We start from the raw sequence: 14682 nt of genomic DNA, 5'->3' as shown, positions 1-14682 counted from the left end.
TACTCACCAATAGCTGGCTTGTTAATGTTTCAAAACACATATATCTATAATGGTCAGTGATCCTCTGCATGATTTCTCTTTTTGTAATTGGTGCCAAACTCAAGTCATGTGAAGAATTGGGCTGCCGAAACCAAGTGCCCTATGTTTTTCTTTAAAAATTCTGGGTAATCCCTGGTGTTCCTATTACATTTCTTAAAATCCAGTGTGCTTTAAAGAGCATTTATGGAGTGGAAGATGGGCTGGGAAGATTGATGATTAAGAAAATTTGAATGAACAAATACTGAATAAAAGGGTAACCTATTTGGGAATTAGCATGACAATTAAAATAGCTTAATTCAAGAAAAACCAGTACAAAATGCCCTTAATAATGAAAAAGAAAGACTTATGCACGAAAGTTAGTAAGATGCATCAATGTAAATTTCTAAAGAAAACAGAGAGCAGTCAGTTGCCCAGTAACCCACAACATGGTCTCTTTTCTTGTCAGGGCCTCATCACCTACCTTTTCTCATTTTTTCTGCTTGTTCTTTCCATTGCTTAACTTCATTTTCATTAACCAACCTGTACAACAGTTAAAGTAGCATTCATTACAAAAACATAAAAAGCCCATTGCTAAATGCATGCCCCCTAGGTATAAAAATAGCCTACTGCAGAGAAAAGCCCTCAGCATGCTTGCAGCCTATTAAAATCCAGATAATACTTAGATATAATACCTGTGTGTATAAAGGATTCATATTTGACCTCTAAAACATTTCAGTTCTCCCAGCTGCTATTTTAAAGTAGGATTAAAATAAATGTCTTACATTGTCACTATTATCTTACAGACAACAAAATATAAGGAGAAACTTACATCCGTACGACATTCTTAATATTAAAGTTTTCCAAAGGTGTGGAGTCAGGGTCCTGTCCTTTGTCATTCTGGATAACTATTTGCTGTATAATTCTATCTAGCAGCAGCCAGTACTGAACAGTGTTGCCACTTCTCTTGTCTAAAAAGGAAAACAATGGTAGAAAGTACTTCAAATTATTTCTAAACTAGAATGGATATTTTTCAACAGTGGTCAACTGAAGATCCAGCCACTGACTGAGAGAGATGTTGACATCTGTACCTCTGTTTCCAAAAGTTTCTGGAATTCAGACCTGCGATGATCATTTATTTGATTGAGAGGAACTTTCTACCCCTTTCTGAATGTGTTGTAAGACACATATTTATTTTAAAATCAAAGTAAGTTATATAATTAATTTCATTTTGAGAACTTCTCAATACCCGATAGGCTTGGCAGTCACCAAACCAAGGTTTGAAATCCCTGGTGTGCACGCAACCTAATCAGCACTGTTCAGAAGACACAGTCCTTGGGAAGATGTCTAAACATCCAAGGATAAGTGTCACAAATACTCACAAGGCATTTGGAGGCAGTGGTGCAGAATGGACATGAAGTGAGGGTAAGCTTCACTATGGGTCAGCCTCTTCCTGGTCAGCTCAAACATCTGAGTCGCACTCTTTGTGTCTATGTGAACCTGTTTCATATGAAAAAGAAATCTAAGTCAAACACCCAAGTTCTTCAATTTCCATGAAGCAATGTAGGCAGGTCCAAGGCAAACAGAAGTTCATCCTGCCAATTAGGTAGCAAAGCAGAACTTTGAGGTTGCTCTTGGGTTATACTGCCACATGTCAACTGTACAACACACATTACTACGGGGAAAGTCCAAGTGCTGATGAGCCAAGTCAGGCTAACTGTAAGCATACGTACCAGTTCAAATCTTTTGGCAAACTCTAGTTCATCTTCATTTCGGAGCATTTCAAAAAAGTCTAAATGCCTGAAAGACAATTAAAAAGAAGCTATTCAAAGTAGAACACCCTACGAACAAAGGAATGTAGGAATCGGGTCTAGGATATGGATTCAGGGCTAATGCCAAAACCCATACTAAGTTCTCTACACAATGTGCTGCTTCTTTCATCAAGAAAGTCTTAATATAATAAATATCATTAGCTGAAATAATATTCCGGTGCAAGCACCTGACATTACAGGTTACAAGTAGTTCCCAGAGTGGCATTACACACACAGAAAAAGCATGAACGGTCTCAGATCATAACAGTCTGACTTACCTATCTAATGTTGAATTTTCATGTTCCCTTAATTTATCTATTACAGGTTGAATTCCTAACATCAGAAATTCATAGCGAAGATGAAGTCTGAAGTCCAAACTTTCCTGAAAGTAAAAGGGGGATAAAATACAGGTTTATGTTTTTCAGAATGCATCGTCAGTCATCTTTTTTAATCCAAATTCTCAGTCCCCACCCTGGACCAAGTGTATCTGCAATGCTGGGTGGGAGGTCTGGAAACCTGTGGTTTTTTTCTTTAAATATTTTATTTATTTATTTTTAGATAAATGGGAAGGGAGGGAGAAAGAGAGGGAGAGAAATATCAATGGGTTCCTTCTTACATGTGCCCTAACAGGGACTGAGCCTGCAACCCAGGCATGTGCCCTGACCAGGAATCAAACGTGTGACCTTTTGGTTCAAAGGCCAGCACTCAACCCACTGAGGCACACCAGCCAAGGCCATAGTCAGTAATAATTTAAAATATATATTCTTTAATAATGTATGTTTTATACTATGGTACAGAAGGTTCTTACCACTCCCGCGCCTTGGCTTAGCACTGCATTGATGAAGGACATGATGGCGGTCTTGAGACTCACTTCATCTCGATACCGGCCTGTGCTTTTATCCAAGTCATTAATTAACGTCTACCAAAGATACAAATATAAAAAAAAAGGAGTGAATCATTACTAATCTCACACTCATTTTACTAATTTTTTTATACCGAGAAATTAACTTTTAAAATCTTGTGGTTATTCAAGAGTTAAGATTGATCCATAGAAAACCACTTTTTAAAAAATTAGGCCTAAAACCTTTTTCAAAATTCTTAATATCACATATATTCACTTATACATGTATACAAAGTACAAGACTGTGCTTCATTAACTCTGCTTGCTTTTTATATGTGAGCATAAATACGGTGACATAACTTCACTGTTTATACTGATCCTAAATCAAGAATGGCAGCCTATAAAATTTTCAGGGAATACCCCATTTAGTGGGTTCAAATGATGTGTGTTCTGTAGTTTAGAGGAAGCAGGCCCATATTTTCAAGTTCAGTAAATCCAAAATCCCAGATTGACCAACTACAGAAAGCATACATTACATTCTGGTACTAAAACCTAAGAGGAAAGAAACTCTGGGTATTCTACTGTGAGGCATCACTACCAAGGGAAATCCCGTTATGTTGGCACCTGCCAGGGGGAGAGTGAAGCAAAGCAGAGGGAACACACCCACCTGAAAGCGGGTTCTTTCACTGGCGTACTTCTGGTAGTGCAGCATGGCCTGCAGAACCTTCTTGTGGCCCCCGGGAACCAGGCACACAGCGCCCAAGATTTCCAGCACAGCCACCTTCGTTTTAATGTTCTCTGTGCTCAGACTCTGAGCAATTACGTTAATACTCTCAGAATGCGCCAGGACATGAGCCCGACCTTGAGAGTTGTTCATTAGCGCTTTTATACATCCAATGAGAGAGGTATGTACACGAGACTCTGAGGTCTCGTAGTCCATGGTCTTCAGAAAGTTGAGAATACATGACAGGCCATCCAAGTCGATGAATCTGGTTACAAACCTGTCAGGAGGAGGTTATAATGTATCAGACTTAAGTCTCCTTGAAATTTTGTATTAGCCCTTAATGGACCCTTAATGGAAGAGTTTAGGAGGTGGGGAGCAGGAGAAAGGAAGAAGATGCAGTTCCTAAAGTACCAAAAAGCTTACAGTGATGAGGTCTTCTTGACTCCTGGCCTCTTCCTGGGCATAGACCCAATGGTCAGGTCTAGCCAGAAGTGTGGGGGGTAAAAAAAAATCTCCATTTGAGGTACAGATCTCAGCTAACACAAAGAACCAACTAACAGATAACGTAAGCACAGAAAATCAGAAGAAAGCACTCAGAGTATCTGTCTTGGGTTGTTTATTGTAGTGTCCAGTCTCCAGGTGCAGCCCTCTGACTCAGGCAGGCTGCGAATCAATGCAAGTTAGAATCCTTCAACTCCAGGATATCCGCTTGCCAAACAAACCCTAATCTGTATCCCTAAGGTTTTGTAGCAAAACCCTTCTTTCGTATGGCATGCTATATGGAATCCAAAATATATAAAATAAATTCAATACTTTATCACTATACATTTTATTGTGATTTATGGTACTTATTTACTGTAAAGTCAATCAATAAGAATAATTTACAATGTACATTTGCACGTTAGGCCCCTGAAAAGTTCAGAAGTAACTTAACATGTTTATCCAACTACCCCAGAAATTTCCCAACTTATTTAGTCTTGGATACCCACTGACATCTGAGAAGGCAGAACACACAAATGGAGGGGAACACTCATGTAGTTAGGACAGGCTAGAAAACCTGTCATATAACTGCATACGATTTTTGATGAATCAGTAGGTTTTTCTTAGTTAGCCTTTTATAGTCAAAGGAAGGAAATCTTTATTTTCCAGCCTTGTCACTCAGCCACATGACCCAGATATAGCCAAGTTGGTTAAACCAGTTGGCTTCATTCATAACGCTTGTGCTGATGGAATGTCCCTGCAAGCCCGACATCCCACCAAACCTTAGCGGCATTAGTGGAAGATGAAGGTGTGGGAGGCGCACAGTGGAAACCGAGTGCCCGCCCTCTTTTTAACAACAGTCTTTTTGAGATATAATTCCAATGCCATAAAATTCACACTTTCAAACGTATAATCAATTTTGGGATTTTTAGTATATTCAGAGTTGTGCAACCATTGCCACTATGTGATTTTATACCTGTTTATCAATTTAATCATCCCCAAATACTATCTTCCCTTCTCCCCCAACCCAGACAATCATCAATCTTTCTGTCTCTATGGATTGGCATTTTCTGGATATTTCCTATAAATGGAATCATACAATATGTAGTGCTTTCTATTTGGCTTCTTTCACTTTGCACAAATATTTTCAAGGTTCATTTATGTTGTAGGGTTTTTTTACGGGTGAATAAATCACTGTATGGATTTTTACATTCTAGTTATTGATCAGTCAATAGAATGTGGGTTGCTTCCACTTTTTGGCTATTCTGAGTAATGCTGATATGCATATTTGCATACAGGTATTCTGGAGGATACTACTTGCATTTCCTTGGCTAAACACTGAGCAGTACAATTGTTGGGTCATGTGGCAACACTATGTAAACATTCTGAGAAACTGCCCCACTGTTTTCCAAAGTGGCTGCACCATTTTTCATTCTCACCAGCAGTTAATGAGGGTGGCAATTTCTGCACATCCACACCAACACTTGTTAGTCTCTGCCTTTTTAAATTTTAGCCATTTTAATGGCTGCTTGCATATCTTTTAATTAAAGAAAATCAATTTATTGAATGTTCAAAGATTAAAGTATTTCATCCATGGTTCAATTGCATGTGTTTAAGACTTACTCAAAAGTTTGGCTATTGCAGGGGAAAAGAAGAAAGAAAGAAAAGAGAGAGAGAAAGGATAGAGAAGAGAAGGAGAAGAGGAAGAAGAAGAAGAAAGAAGAAGAAGAGGAAGAAGAAGGAGAAGAAGAGGAAGAGGAAGGAGAAGAAAGAGGAGGAAGAGAGGAAGGAGGAGGAGGAGAAGAAGGAGGAGGAGGAGAAGAAGGAGAAGAAGAAGAAGAAGGAGAAGAAGAAGAAGAAGAAAGAAGAAGAAGAAAGAAGAAGGAAGGAGAAAAAAGAAGAAGAAAGAAGAAGAAAGGGGGGTGGTGGTGGTGGTGGTATACACTACCCAGGAAAAAATCTACCTCATTGGCTTTGTCCTTAGTGCTGTCTTCAGACTCTCGATAGTTTTACTTCTCTCTTCTTCTTCTTCCTTCTCCAACGCCAGCAGAGATTTTCTCTATGCAAAGAAAACTGAAGTTACTTCTTCCAATTTTATGTTTTAAATATGGGACAAGCCAGTCAAACCCACAGATTACATGCTACTATCACTTTTAATACAAATAATAAATCTAAAACAAAGATTTACTATAAGTCAAAATGTAGAGCAAAAGCACCAAGAAATCCCAAATTTGTTATCTCTACTAAAAGTTAGTTCTTCCAAACTTTAAATAAAGCTTTAAGGAAATGTTTAGAAATCAGTAGAGGTTAAGTTGTCTGAATGTTTGTGTAACTAGTCTGCAACTAAACTCTGATAAAGATGTTGCTATTTATATTTGATAGAAAGAAGAGTGAACCTGTAGTTAATTATAACATCCTGGGCAATTAAAGTTAACAAGATTATCACACTATCAAACTGAGGTAGGCAGCCATCCTGCCACCCTATTTCTCCCATTCTTCAGATGAAAAGTGTAACCGTCAAACTTTTCATTAATACATTATTTTTTATTTTTATTTTTTTACAAAATTTTCTCGTGTGTGTGTGTGCATGTGTATACAGAGAGTATATTTTTTTGTTTTTGTTTTTCTCAAGGCTGTCCTATATAATTTTAAAAACTTTTTCCCCATTTTTTATTGTTGTTCTATTACAGTGGTCCCATTTTCCCCCCATCACTGTCCCCTGGCCCACCTACTCCCCCCTCGCCACAGTCAAGTGTAACCTTTACACTTTTTGTTAATAAAAATTTTTTTAAAGGGACAATTAAATTGGTCCTGATACTAAGATGGACAATTCCTTCAGAGGAAATGCTTACGTTTCAGAAATGACTCAACATCACTTGGAAATCAGGATAAGGGGTCGGGGGTGGGGTGGGGTGGGGTGTGTGTGTGTGTGTGTCTTTTTTCACTCTCCCTTCCCAGGGATCTGTTAGAGCAGTGCTTCCTAAACTTTAGTGTGGCTATGAATCACCTGGGCATCTTGTTGAAATGCAGGTTCTGACTTGGTATGTCTGGGGGGAAGCCTAATATGCTGCATTTCTGACAAGTTTCCATGCAATGTGGATGGCAGGTCTGTGGACCTCACTTGGTAGAACAAGGCTTTAAGGAAGCAGATCTCAGTTGGTATGTATACAGTCATGACTGCTTGTAAGGCTTATAGACTTGTTAAAAAGTCTTTTCTATTCCTTTCACTCCATGATCAGCTAATTATACTAAAAGTATCCCAAGATGTATGGCCCCAGGTGCCTCTACCCTTGTGACCACTGGTTCCTTGCAGTCAGTCATCCAACTCTGAACACTTGCTTGTCTAGTTTTGTTTTTTTTCACAGTTACCAATTTTGATAAAATGCATAATTGGGGGACACACTGGGGTATTAAAAAAAAAAAAAGTTTGGCTCTTATCCAGGGTGTCACAATGACCCAGTTTCTCCCTTTCCTTCAGTACCACAAATCATTGGGGGTGGGGTGGGGGACACTTTATTCCACTTTTTTCCAGTTAATAGTATAAGCACTAAGTAACTGTATGTTAATTAAAGACCAACTTTGACTTCAGAACTAGGAGGGTAAAGCCGAAAGCAAACAAATATATCAGTATCATTTACAGCAATTGAAATAAAAATCAGTGAAGTATTGTTATTTAAACTGTTATTATTTCTGCTAAAGCTGTCCTCTTGCTTGTGATGCATCTGAATAGCTGTCACCAGGGGATAGTCAGGGAAGAAGCTGTGTGCAGAAATAGCCAATGAATTCCTTCACAGCTCTATGAGACCCATCCCCTGGAAAATTCAGCACAAATACAGCCAAGTAAGTTTAATTTTCCATGGCACAGCTGAACTCTAGACTCTTAAGCAATCACTTAGAATCTGCAGCTCAGAATCAAATCTTTTATGAATATCACCCCTTGTTCCTAAGTTTAATCACACAAAACTATCCCTAAACTAAAACTACTCACATTTTTTTTTATTGTGGTTCACTAATACTAAAAGAAGATGTACATATTTATCTTAACAATTTCGAAGAGGATGAAACATCTGTTTAAAAGCAAACTACATTGAGTTTCTCCCTAGTAGAGTTGGGAGATTTATGAAAAGTCAAGAAAATTAAATTGGAATTTCCCTTCCCAATATAAGGACCATTATTTTCCTCTCAAAACAAAAGATAATACTCTTTTTTGTATATGATATATTTAAATCTAAGATTATTTATTATACTGAGAAAACTGAGGCTATGTAGATGAATCTAATATTCTAATGTGACTTTCCAAAATAAAATAATTTATAGAAAATCTCATGTTTTCAAGCTTCACATTTAGGAAGAAGACTTAATTTGCTATTTTTATAGAAGCGGGGAGGCTATGCCTACATTTCTGGAGATGGCTGCTGTACCAAACATCCAGTATGCACCTTGGCATATGCAGGACAGGGCTGTTACCCTCTATGGGTGTTCTGTGACTTTAATAAGTCCCTGCTCACACGAGAAGTGGGCAAAAGACAAAGCGCTTCCTGGCAGAGGATGTTCTGGTCAAAGTTGCTAAAGTATACACTGGAACAGGCAGGTCCAAGGGAAAGGCACAAATAAGGCACAGAAATCATTCGAATCTGGGAGTCTGGAACCAAGCTCCAGTTTGGAACATTTCACTGGTGTGAAATCACGAAGCCAGCAGGCTAAGCACACTGAACTTCACCTCACCTCCTTCCGCCCCAAGAGTGCACCGAGAAGTCACACACAGGAAAGCCCAGGTCCTCCTAGAACCTGCTGGGCTGCACTCTTTTATGATTCTGTTTTTCACTCTTTAACAGATCATCCTGGGGTCCTTTAAGAACAAAGCATTCTTGTTATGAGGCTTACGTAAGTAACTGAACTTGTTCCACAAACAGCTTCATAAACCAGTAAAGTGCTGCAGTCCTTGACCTGGACTGTTTATCACTCAAGGCCTGCCCCTTAAAGAAAGCAGATGCCTGCCCCACCTCAGAAAAGTTGGGGATGTCAGTGGGGGGTGAGTGGGATTACCGGGCCTCTTTTACAAGTTTTTAACCCAAGGTAGTGAGAGGCAAATTGGAAAGGAGTCTTTGAGCTCAGGAATGATAGGTTTAAATTCCAGCTTTACCACTTCCTAATTAGATGACCTTGGGCGAGGTAACCTTTCTCTGAGTCTCAGACTCCTTATCTATAAATAGCACTCAGAGCACAGGGTGCTTGTAAGCCTTTAAAACAGCATGTAAAGTGACTGTTATACTGCTTGTCACATGATGCACACTCAATAGCAGTAGTTGCTGCTGATGCTGAAGAAAATGGATGATGCCAATGGATAAATGCCGCTTCGACAACTTCCTAAGTACAGAGCCAGAGTCTAGCTGCCAGGCCATAAAAGGATGTGAAGAAACTGTGCCTTTCCAGTCCCTAGGAACAATGCCTCAGGATTTCTACTGTGTTGTGAGGCATCCTCTAATGCAGTTCTCAGAGAGATTAGCCAGAACTATGGGAGGAGGCGGTGGCAACAAGCATGGTGAGAATAACGAAAAATTCAGCAGTTTCTGGTCTCATCAGGCCCCCATGTTCCTTTACGCGCACACGGTAGTTCTCAGGTCTCCTTAATTCATGAACTGTTAATGCCTTTTACTTTTAACCCTGGAAAGATGTTGGCTGGGTCTTTAAAGGAGCATTAGAAAGCTTTGCGAGGTGTTTAACACATAAAGAATAGTGAGGTGACTGACAATTTAATAGCCTTGAGATTCTCTTGGAAAGGTCTTTGGATTAGGAAGCAAATATAATTAAAATGTACACGGCTTGTGAACGTAGTGAATGCAGCCAAGGGCTGTCCAAGGAACCGGCTGGAGAAAAGAGGCTCCCGAAGGAGCGCCATGTACTGGCACATCATGGACCCTCTAGAGCAGGAAAGAAGCCAGGTCGACTCCTGGTGAGGCATGGATTAAGTCCTTAAAGGACAATTTAACCTAACTGCCTCAAAATTTGAAGGAAAAATCCAGTGTTCAGTGCTTCTCCACTTATCGATGTGAATTCATTAACAAAGAAGCTTCACTGCCCTTGTTAGATATCAAAACAATGCTAACTTAATTAGAAAGAGAGACTGCCTGCCCAACAGCTCCTTTGTCCCCTAACAAAGAAGAATTCAGAAAATAACCTTCACATGCAGGAAATGTAAATGGCTCTAAATTTTCATGCTTTCGGTGGAAGCATAGAAAACCCCTGATGGTCATCACAAGCCCCACATTCTGCTCACACACTCATACTAACGCTCAAAGCTCCCTCTTCTCATCTCTGCCATTGTGCAGGGTGCCTTTTGTAAAGAGGATTTGGTAGTTATTTTCTGTTCTTTTCTGCTGTGCTGTCAGACTAGAAACCCTTGGGGCAAAAGCCTCTATAATTTATACAGCTCTGTTCACATTTACCAGGCTGTTTATTATTCATTGTCTGACAGCACAAGAAGCATCTTCAAGGAGAAGGCTAGAAAAAAGGAAGTTGCTAAAAGTCAAGGCCTCTGAAAGTTTAGCAAAAGTGTGAATAATTCACAGTACTCTGGTCAGTTTCAAACTTTTGCAACAGCAGCAAAATGTTTGCTTTAAGTGATAAGAAACAAATTCTCCCTAAGGACTCTGGGGAAGGCAAGAAAGAAAGAGGTAGAGAAAAAGCATTATGGAAGCTATCTGTTTGGATAGTATAACCTCAAAGCTGAATCTAACAGGTGGACTCAAAATTATGAGTGTGTCCACAGAGACAAAGACTGTGTTCTACTGCGGGCAGCCTCCTACTGTGGTCCACAAAACAGGGTTTAAGCTACTGAGGCTCAAAGGTTGATGAGTTGTTTTCTGCTGTGTATTTCAGTTAGAATCAACATGTGTCCCTCAAGCTGCTCAGAATGCTGACATAACAGACATCCATGTGCATATTTTAGACATTGAGAATGCATTTTAAGCAATGATTAAACCAAAAATACATATACCAAAATACATTCCCAAGGACATCTCGGTGGGTGTTATTATTATCAGGCCTTTTCATAACACCACTTATACCATGGATTTTATTGTAATTGTTGTTATATGAGTAAAAGAGTGCCTTGGAGCCCAGTAAAATCAAGGATCCAGGAACTAAGCAAATCCTCAGTAAGTAAGGGAACTGGAAGAGAACAGTAAAGAGATAGTTTCATTGCACTATTTTCAAATGACATTAACTTTTAGAATAGTGCTACCATAACTAAACTCCAAGTAATTGTTAAGAGCAATTTCAAGTTAAAGTTGAACATAAGCCAGATTTAAGATTACATTTCCTCTTATAACATTAAACTCACATTTAAGGGTGTGCTTTTATTTAAAACATACTGGAAAAAGAAAACCATTTTGCCAAGTACACTCCTTCCTGCCACCCTCCTTTTCCCAATATTGAGCATTTGGAATGGAGTTTGGAAAGATAATGGCATTTGGTAGTTCTTACTCAAATGAATTTATTGTGCTACTGTGGGCTTTGTACTAGACTTGTATTTTAAGCCATGTGTCGGAGAACAGAAAGTATACCTACAGCAGCCATGGAATTCAGCTGATCAATGTAGAATTCAGGCCAACTTGTTGCTCCCTTGTTTTCTTCTTGATCCTAAAGAGAAAAACAAAAAGGTAATATACCATCAGAGGCACACACACAAAGGCCATAAGCACACCTGACTTCCACAGCATCTAGACAAGGCCCACACAAACCATTAGAAGGAAGTGAGATAGAAAATATTTGTCTGTAAATGTTGGCTTTCAATCATCAGACTGTCTTCTCAACTAGGGTGGTCTCCCCGATCAGTTTCCAGAGAGTGCTGAAGTCATTTAAGTGGAAACTTAGCCGCATCATGGTGTGAAGTTACTTTTCTTCAGGGCCACAATAACATTGGGCCGGGCACTGTGTTTGCTGCAAGGACAAAGGATCTCTAAGTTCCGTGTCACACTGAGGACAGTACTGCTGGACTAGCTGCCTGGATGAAATGCACAAGACCAAGCTGTCTTTAAAAATGAACACAGGATTTAGCCAGTTGTGAACTAGATTTTTTTCAGTTAGTTTATTCTGACTCTAGCAGACAGCAAAAATTTTGAAGGAGGGAGGGTTTAATCTGTTATGACCAAAAACTAGGTACTGCTTCAATGAGGATGGAGAATAAAGCCTGACATTGAATGGAGCATAATAAAATGAACACCCAGTAGTCCTAGGCCCAGACCTCAGGCTCTGACAGATTGAGAGTTTGGATAAAAAATGTGATGTGTCTCAGCTGAAGAGAACTGAAACCCAAGGAAATCAGGAACCTATTCCTAAACTGCTCCAGCCAGTCTTGCGTCTTACAAACCAAGGTGACTTGAAGCCGCCGGGGATTCTGTGGATGTGCGGTCTGTGCCAGACTGAACCCATACCTCCTAAATCAATCAATCAATCAATCAAGTAAATCAGGCGGCTCCATGGGAGCATCAAGTCAATCAGATGATGACATTGTGGTTGGGGATCTCCAGGTACATTTGCAAACCTATGTGTTGCAAGTCATTTGTGACCAAACAGACTCGAGAAGAAAACTTCAGCTATTCTCTAGCTTCACCTCCAGGGAGCAGCTTAGTACAATCAACTTCCCCTGTCCCGTCCCCTTGGAGAAGATACTAGACCAGTTACTCATAGCTGATCAGATAATGAAGTAGTTACTACCTATTTACTGGTGTCAGAATCCAAGTCCTCAGGATAGCAGTTTCAAGGTGAAGGGGGGGTGATTTTCATTTCAGTTCTATACTTGCTCTCAAAAATACATTTCCTGTAAGCAATCTTTCTTGTCAGGTCGACTTGGGTAAGATAAAAGAAACGTAATTTCAAAACTTTTATTTAAGTAGTCACAAAAAGGGGGCCAAGGAACTATTGCTTCCAGTGAATTAAAAGCTGGCAGTAACTGATATCTGGACCCAGGCAGTTGCATGAATTTCATTTGGAGACTGAACAAGCCAGATGATGGGGACAAAGGCTACCCCAGCAGCTTTGAAGTTGGGCTCGATTACACTTCCATGGCTCTAAAAGGCTTAGAAAATCTGATGAGTTTTTAGAAGAACCCCTGATTATTATTTTACATGTTAATAAACTAGTTAAATGGCAGTGCAAAGGCTAAATGAACCCTTCTCTCTGCTGGGTTCAGTAAAGTTAGCAAAATCCCACTGTCAGCGATGTATTCAGCAAGCCAAAGCCCACAATGGTACTCAATGGTATTCGAACCTATAAAATGAAATAGAAGGTGCCAGATCTTTTTATTCCCCCAAAGTAGGGCAAATTTACAAAACTACAACAAAATCACGCCCCATGTTCAGGGTCCCATGACAGCCTGTCTGTTGTAAGCTTAATAGTCATGGTTATGAAACAGAGCTCATTTTTAGAAACTGAAGATTAATGTATATAGAGAAATCGCTACACTTTGTAAATGCTTTAATGATGTAAACAGATTAATAGTAGACCTAGATACTGTAGTCAAAATAAGGGGAGGACTTATTTTTATTTCACATGCCTCAGTGCTGAGAAAAGCAAATGAGCTCACATATGTGAAAACTTCTTGTAAATGTACCAAGTGTTATCACTATATTCCTAGGGGGCAGTTCTCAGAGTTCTTCATTCTATCAACGAATCTCCAGTTTCCCTTGTGTGATCTTGGTCCTTTTGTACAGATGTGTGCTACAGCAGCCAACTGAAATTCACATCTGTGAATCAACTCTCTCCTACCTGGTGTGGCTGTCAGAGTCTGGAGTTCTATGGAGGCACAGAACAGAAGGAAATGAATGCGATTGTTCCCTGGGAGTACTCTAAGGAGCACTGGACATTGAGAAATGTCAAGAGAGAGATACTCTCCTAGGAAGCCCATGAAAGAAAGGGCCGATGGACTGCAACGTGTATAATATTCCTGGAAGGCAACTGAGTCCTTGTTTTCCCACCTCTAACAGGTATTATTCTTTAAGCTATCTGTCTTAATTCTAAGTACTTGTTCTGGAGAAACAAGTAGAAAATATACAAGATTTTATAAAATGTATAAAGGAGGTTATAATGGAAGCAACAGCAAAATCTAACACATATATAGCTTACGTGTCACTGTTCTAAGCATGGTGCCCTTCATTTTATCTACCCCATGAGGTCAGTGTTGTTATTGTACTCATTTTACTAAAGAGGAAACAAGAGGCAAAGAGAGGATAGGTGAGTTGCCAAAGGTCACCTGGTCGAAATTCAGGGTCAGTAGGAAAGAATCAGAGCAATTTCTTTCTGAGATCAGACCTAAAATGAACCACAAGCAATACACATTAAATGCAAAGCTGGCCTTTCTCTCTTAACCACTTCACTATGAGAAACATGGTCACTTCTCTCGCCATCAACAGACACGCATTTGAATCCTCAGTCACTACTTTAAGTGACTAAAAGGCAAGCAAGATAAGTGACCTCTCGGTGTGACTCGGTTTTAGTTTCCTTATCTGTAGTAAAATGGGTGTCCACCTCATCAGGTCATTGTGAAGACTTATAAAGCTAATACAAGTAAAAAAGCACAGAAACAATATACACAGAACACGCTCAATAAATGTAAGCTAGGATAATAATGAAACTCCTTCAGAATCTCTAGCTGTGGCTATTCTAAGTTCCTGTTACTAGGACTGTAAAAAATTGGAGCAACCAGTTTGGAGGTAAATTTTGGCAGTAATTGTTCAAATTTAAAACACATAAAGCCTTTGACCCTGTAAATCTACTTTCAAGAATCTAGCCCATAATTCCACATTTAGATT

General features: G+C 39.4%; 1 protein-coding gene across 2 annotated transcripts in view; it reads right to left on the bottom strand.

The window, feature by feature from the left end:
* The window catches only part of DAAM1 (dishevelled associated activator of morphogenesis 1), a 155343-nt gene that overhangs the window by 42702 nt on the left and 97959 nt on the right, over positions 1 to 14682 (bottom strand). For both annotated transcript variants that reach the window (XM_090270937.1, XM_090270936.1), the window contains exons 4-12: positions 11441 to 11512; positions 5836 to 5930; positions 3335 to 3668; positions 2635 to 2745; positions 2105 to 2208; positions 1749 to 1815; positions 1398 to 1515; positions 848 to 986; positions 500 to 558 (exon numbers count right to left, since the gene is read on the bottom strand). In XM_090270937.1, coding sequence (XP_090127063.1) covers positions 500 to 558; positions 848 to 986; positions 1398 to 1515; positions 1749 to 1815; positions 2105 to 2208; positions 2635 to 2745; positions 3335 to 3668; positions 5836 to 5930; positions 11441 to 11512 — 1099 coding nt within the window. The remainder of the gene's footprint in view (positions 1 to 499; positions 559 to 847; positions 987 to 1397; positions 1516 to 1748; positions 1816 to 2104; positions 2209 to 2634; positions 2746 to 3334; positions 3669 to 5835; positions 5931 to 11440; positions 11513 to 14682) is intronic.

This window comes from Furipterus horrens, unplaced genomic scaffold (assembly GCF_987537825.1).
Source record: "Furipterus horrens unplaced genomic scaffold, mFurHor1.1.pri manual_scaffold_3, whole genome shotgun sequence".
Classification (NCBI taxonomy): domain Eukaryota; kingdom Metazoa; phylum Chordata; class Mammalia; order Chiroptera; family Furipteridae; genus Furipterus; species Furipterus horrens.
This window is presented reverse-complemented; position numbering and strand designations above follow the sequence as displayed.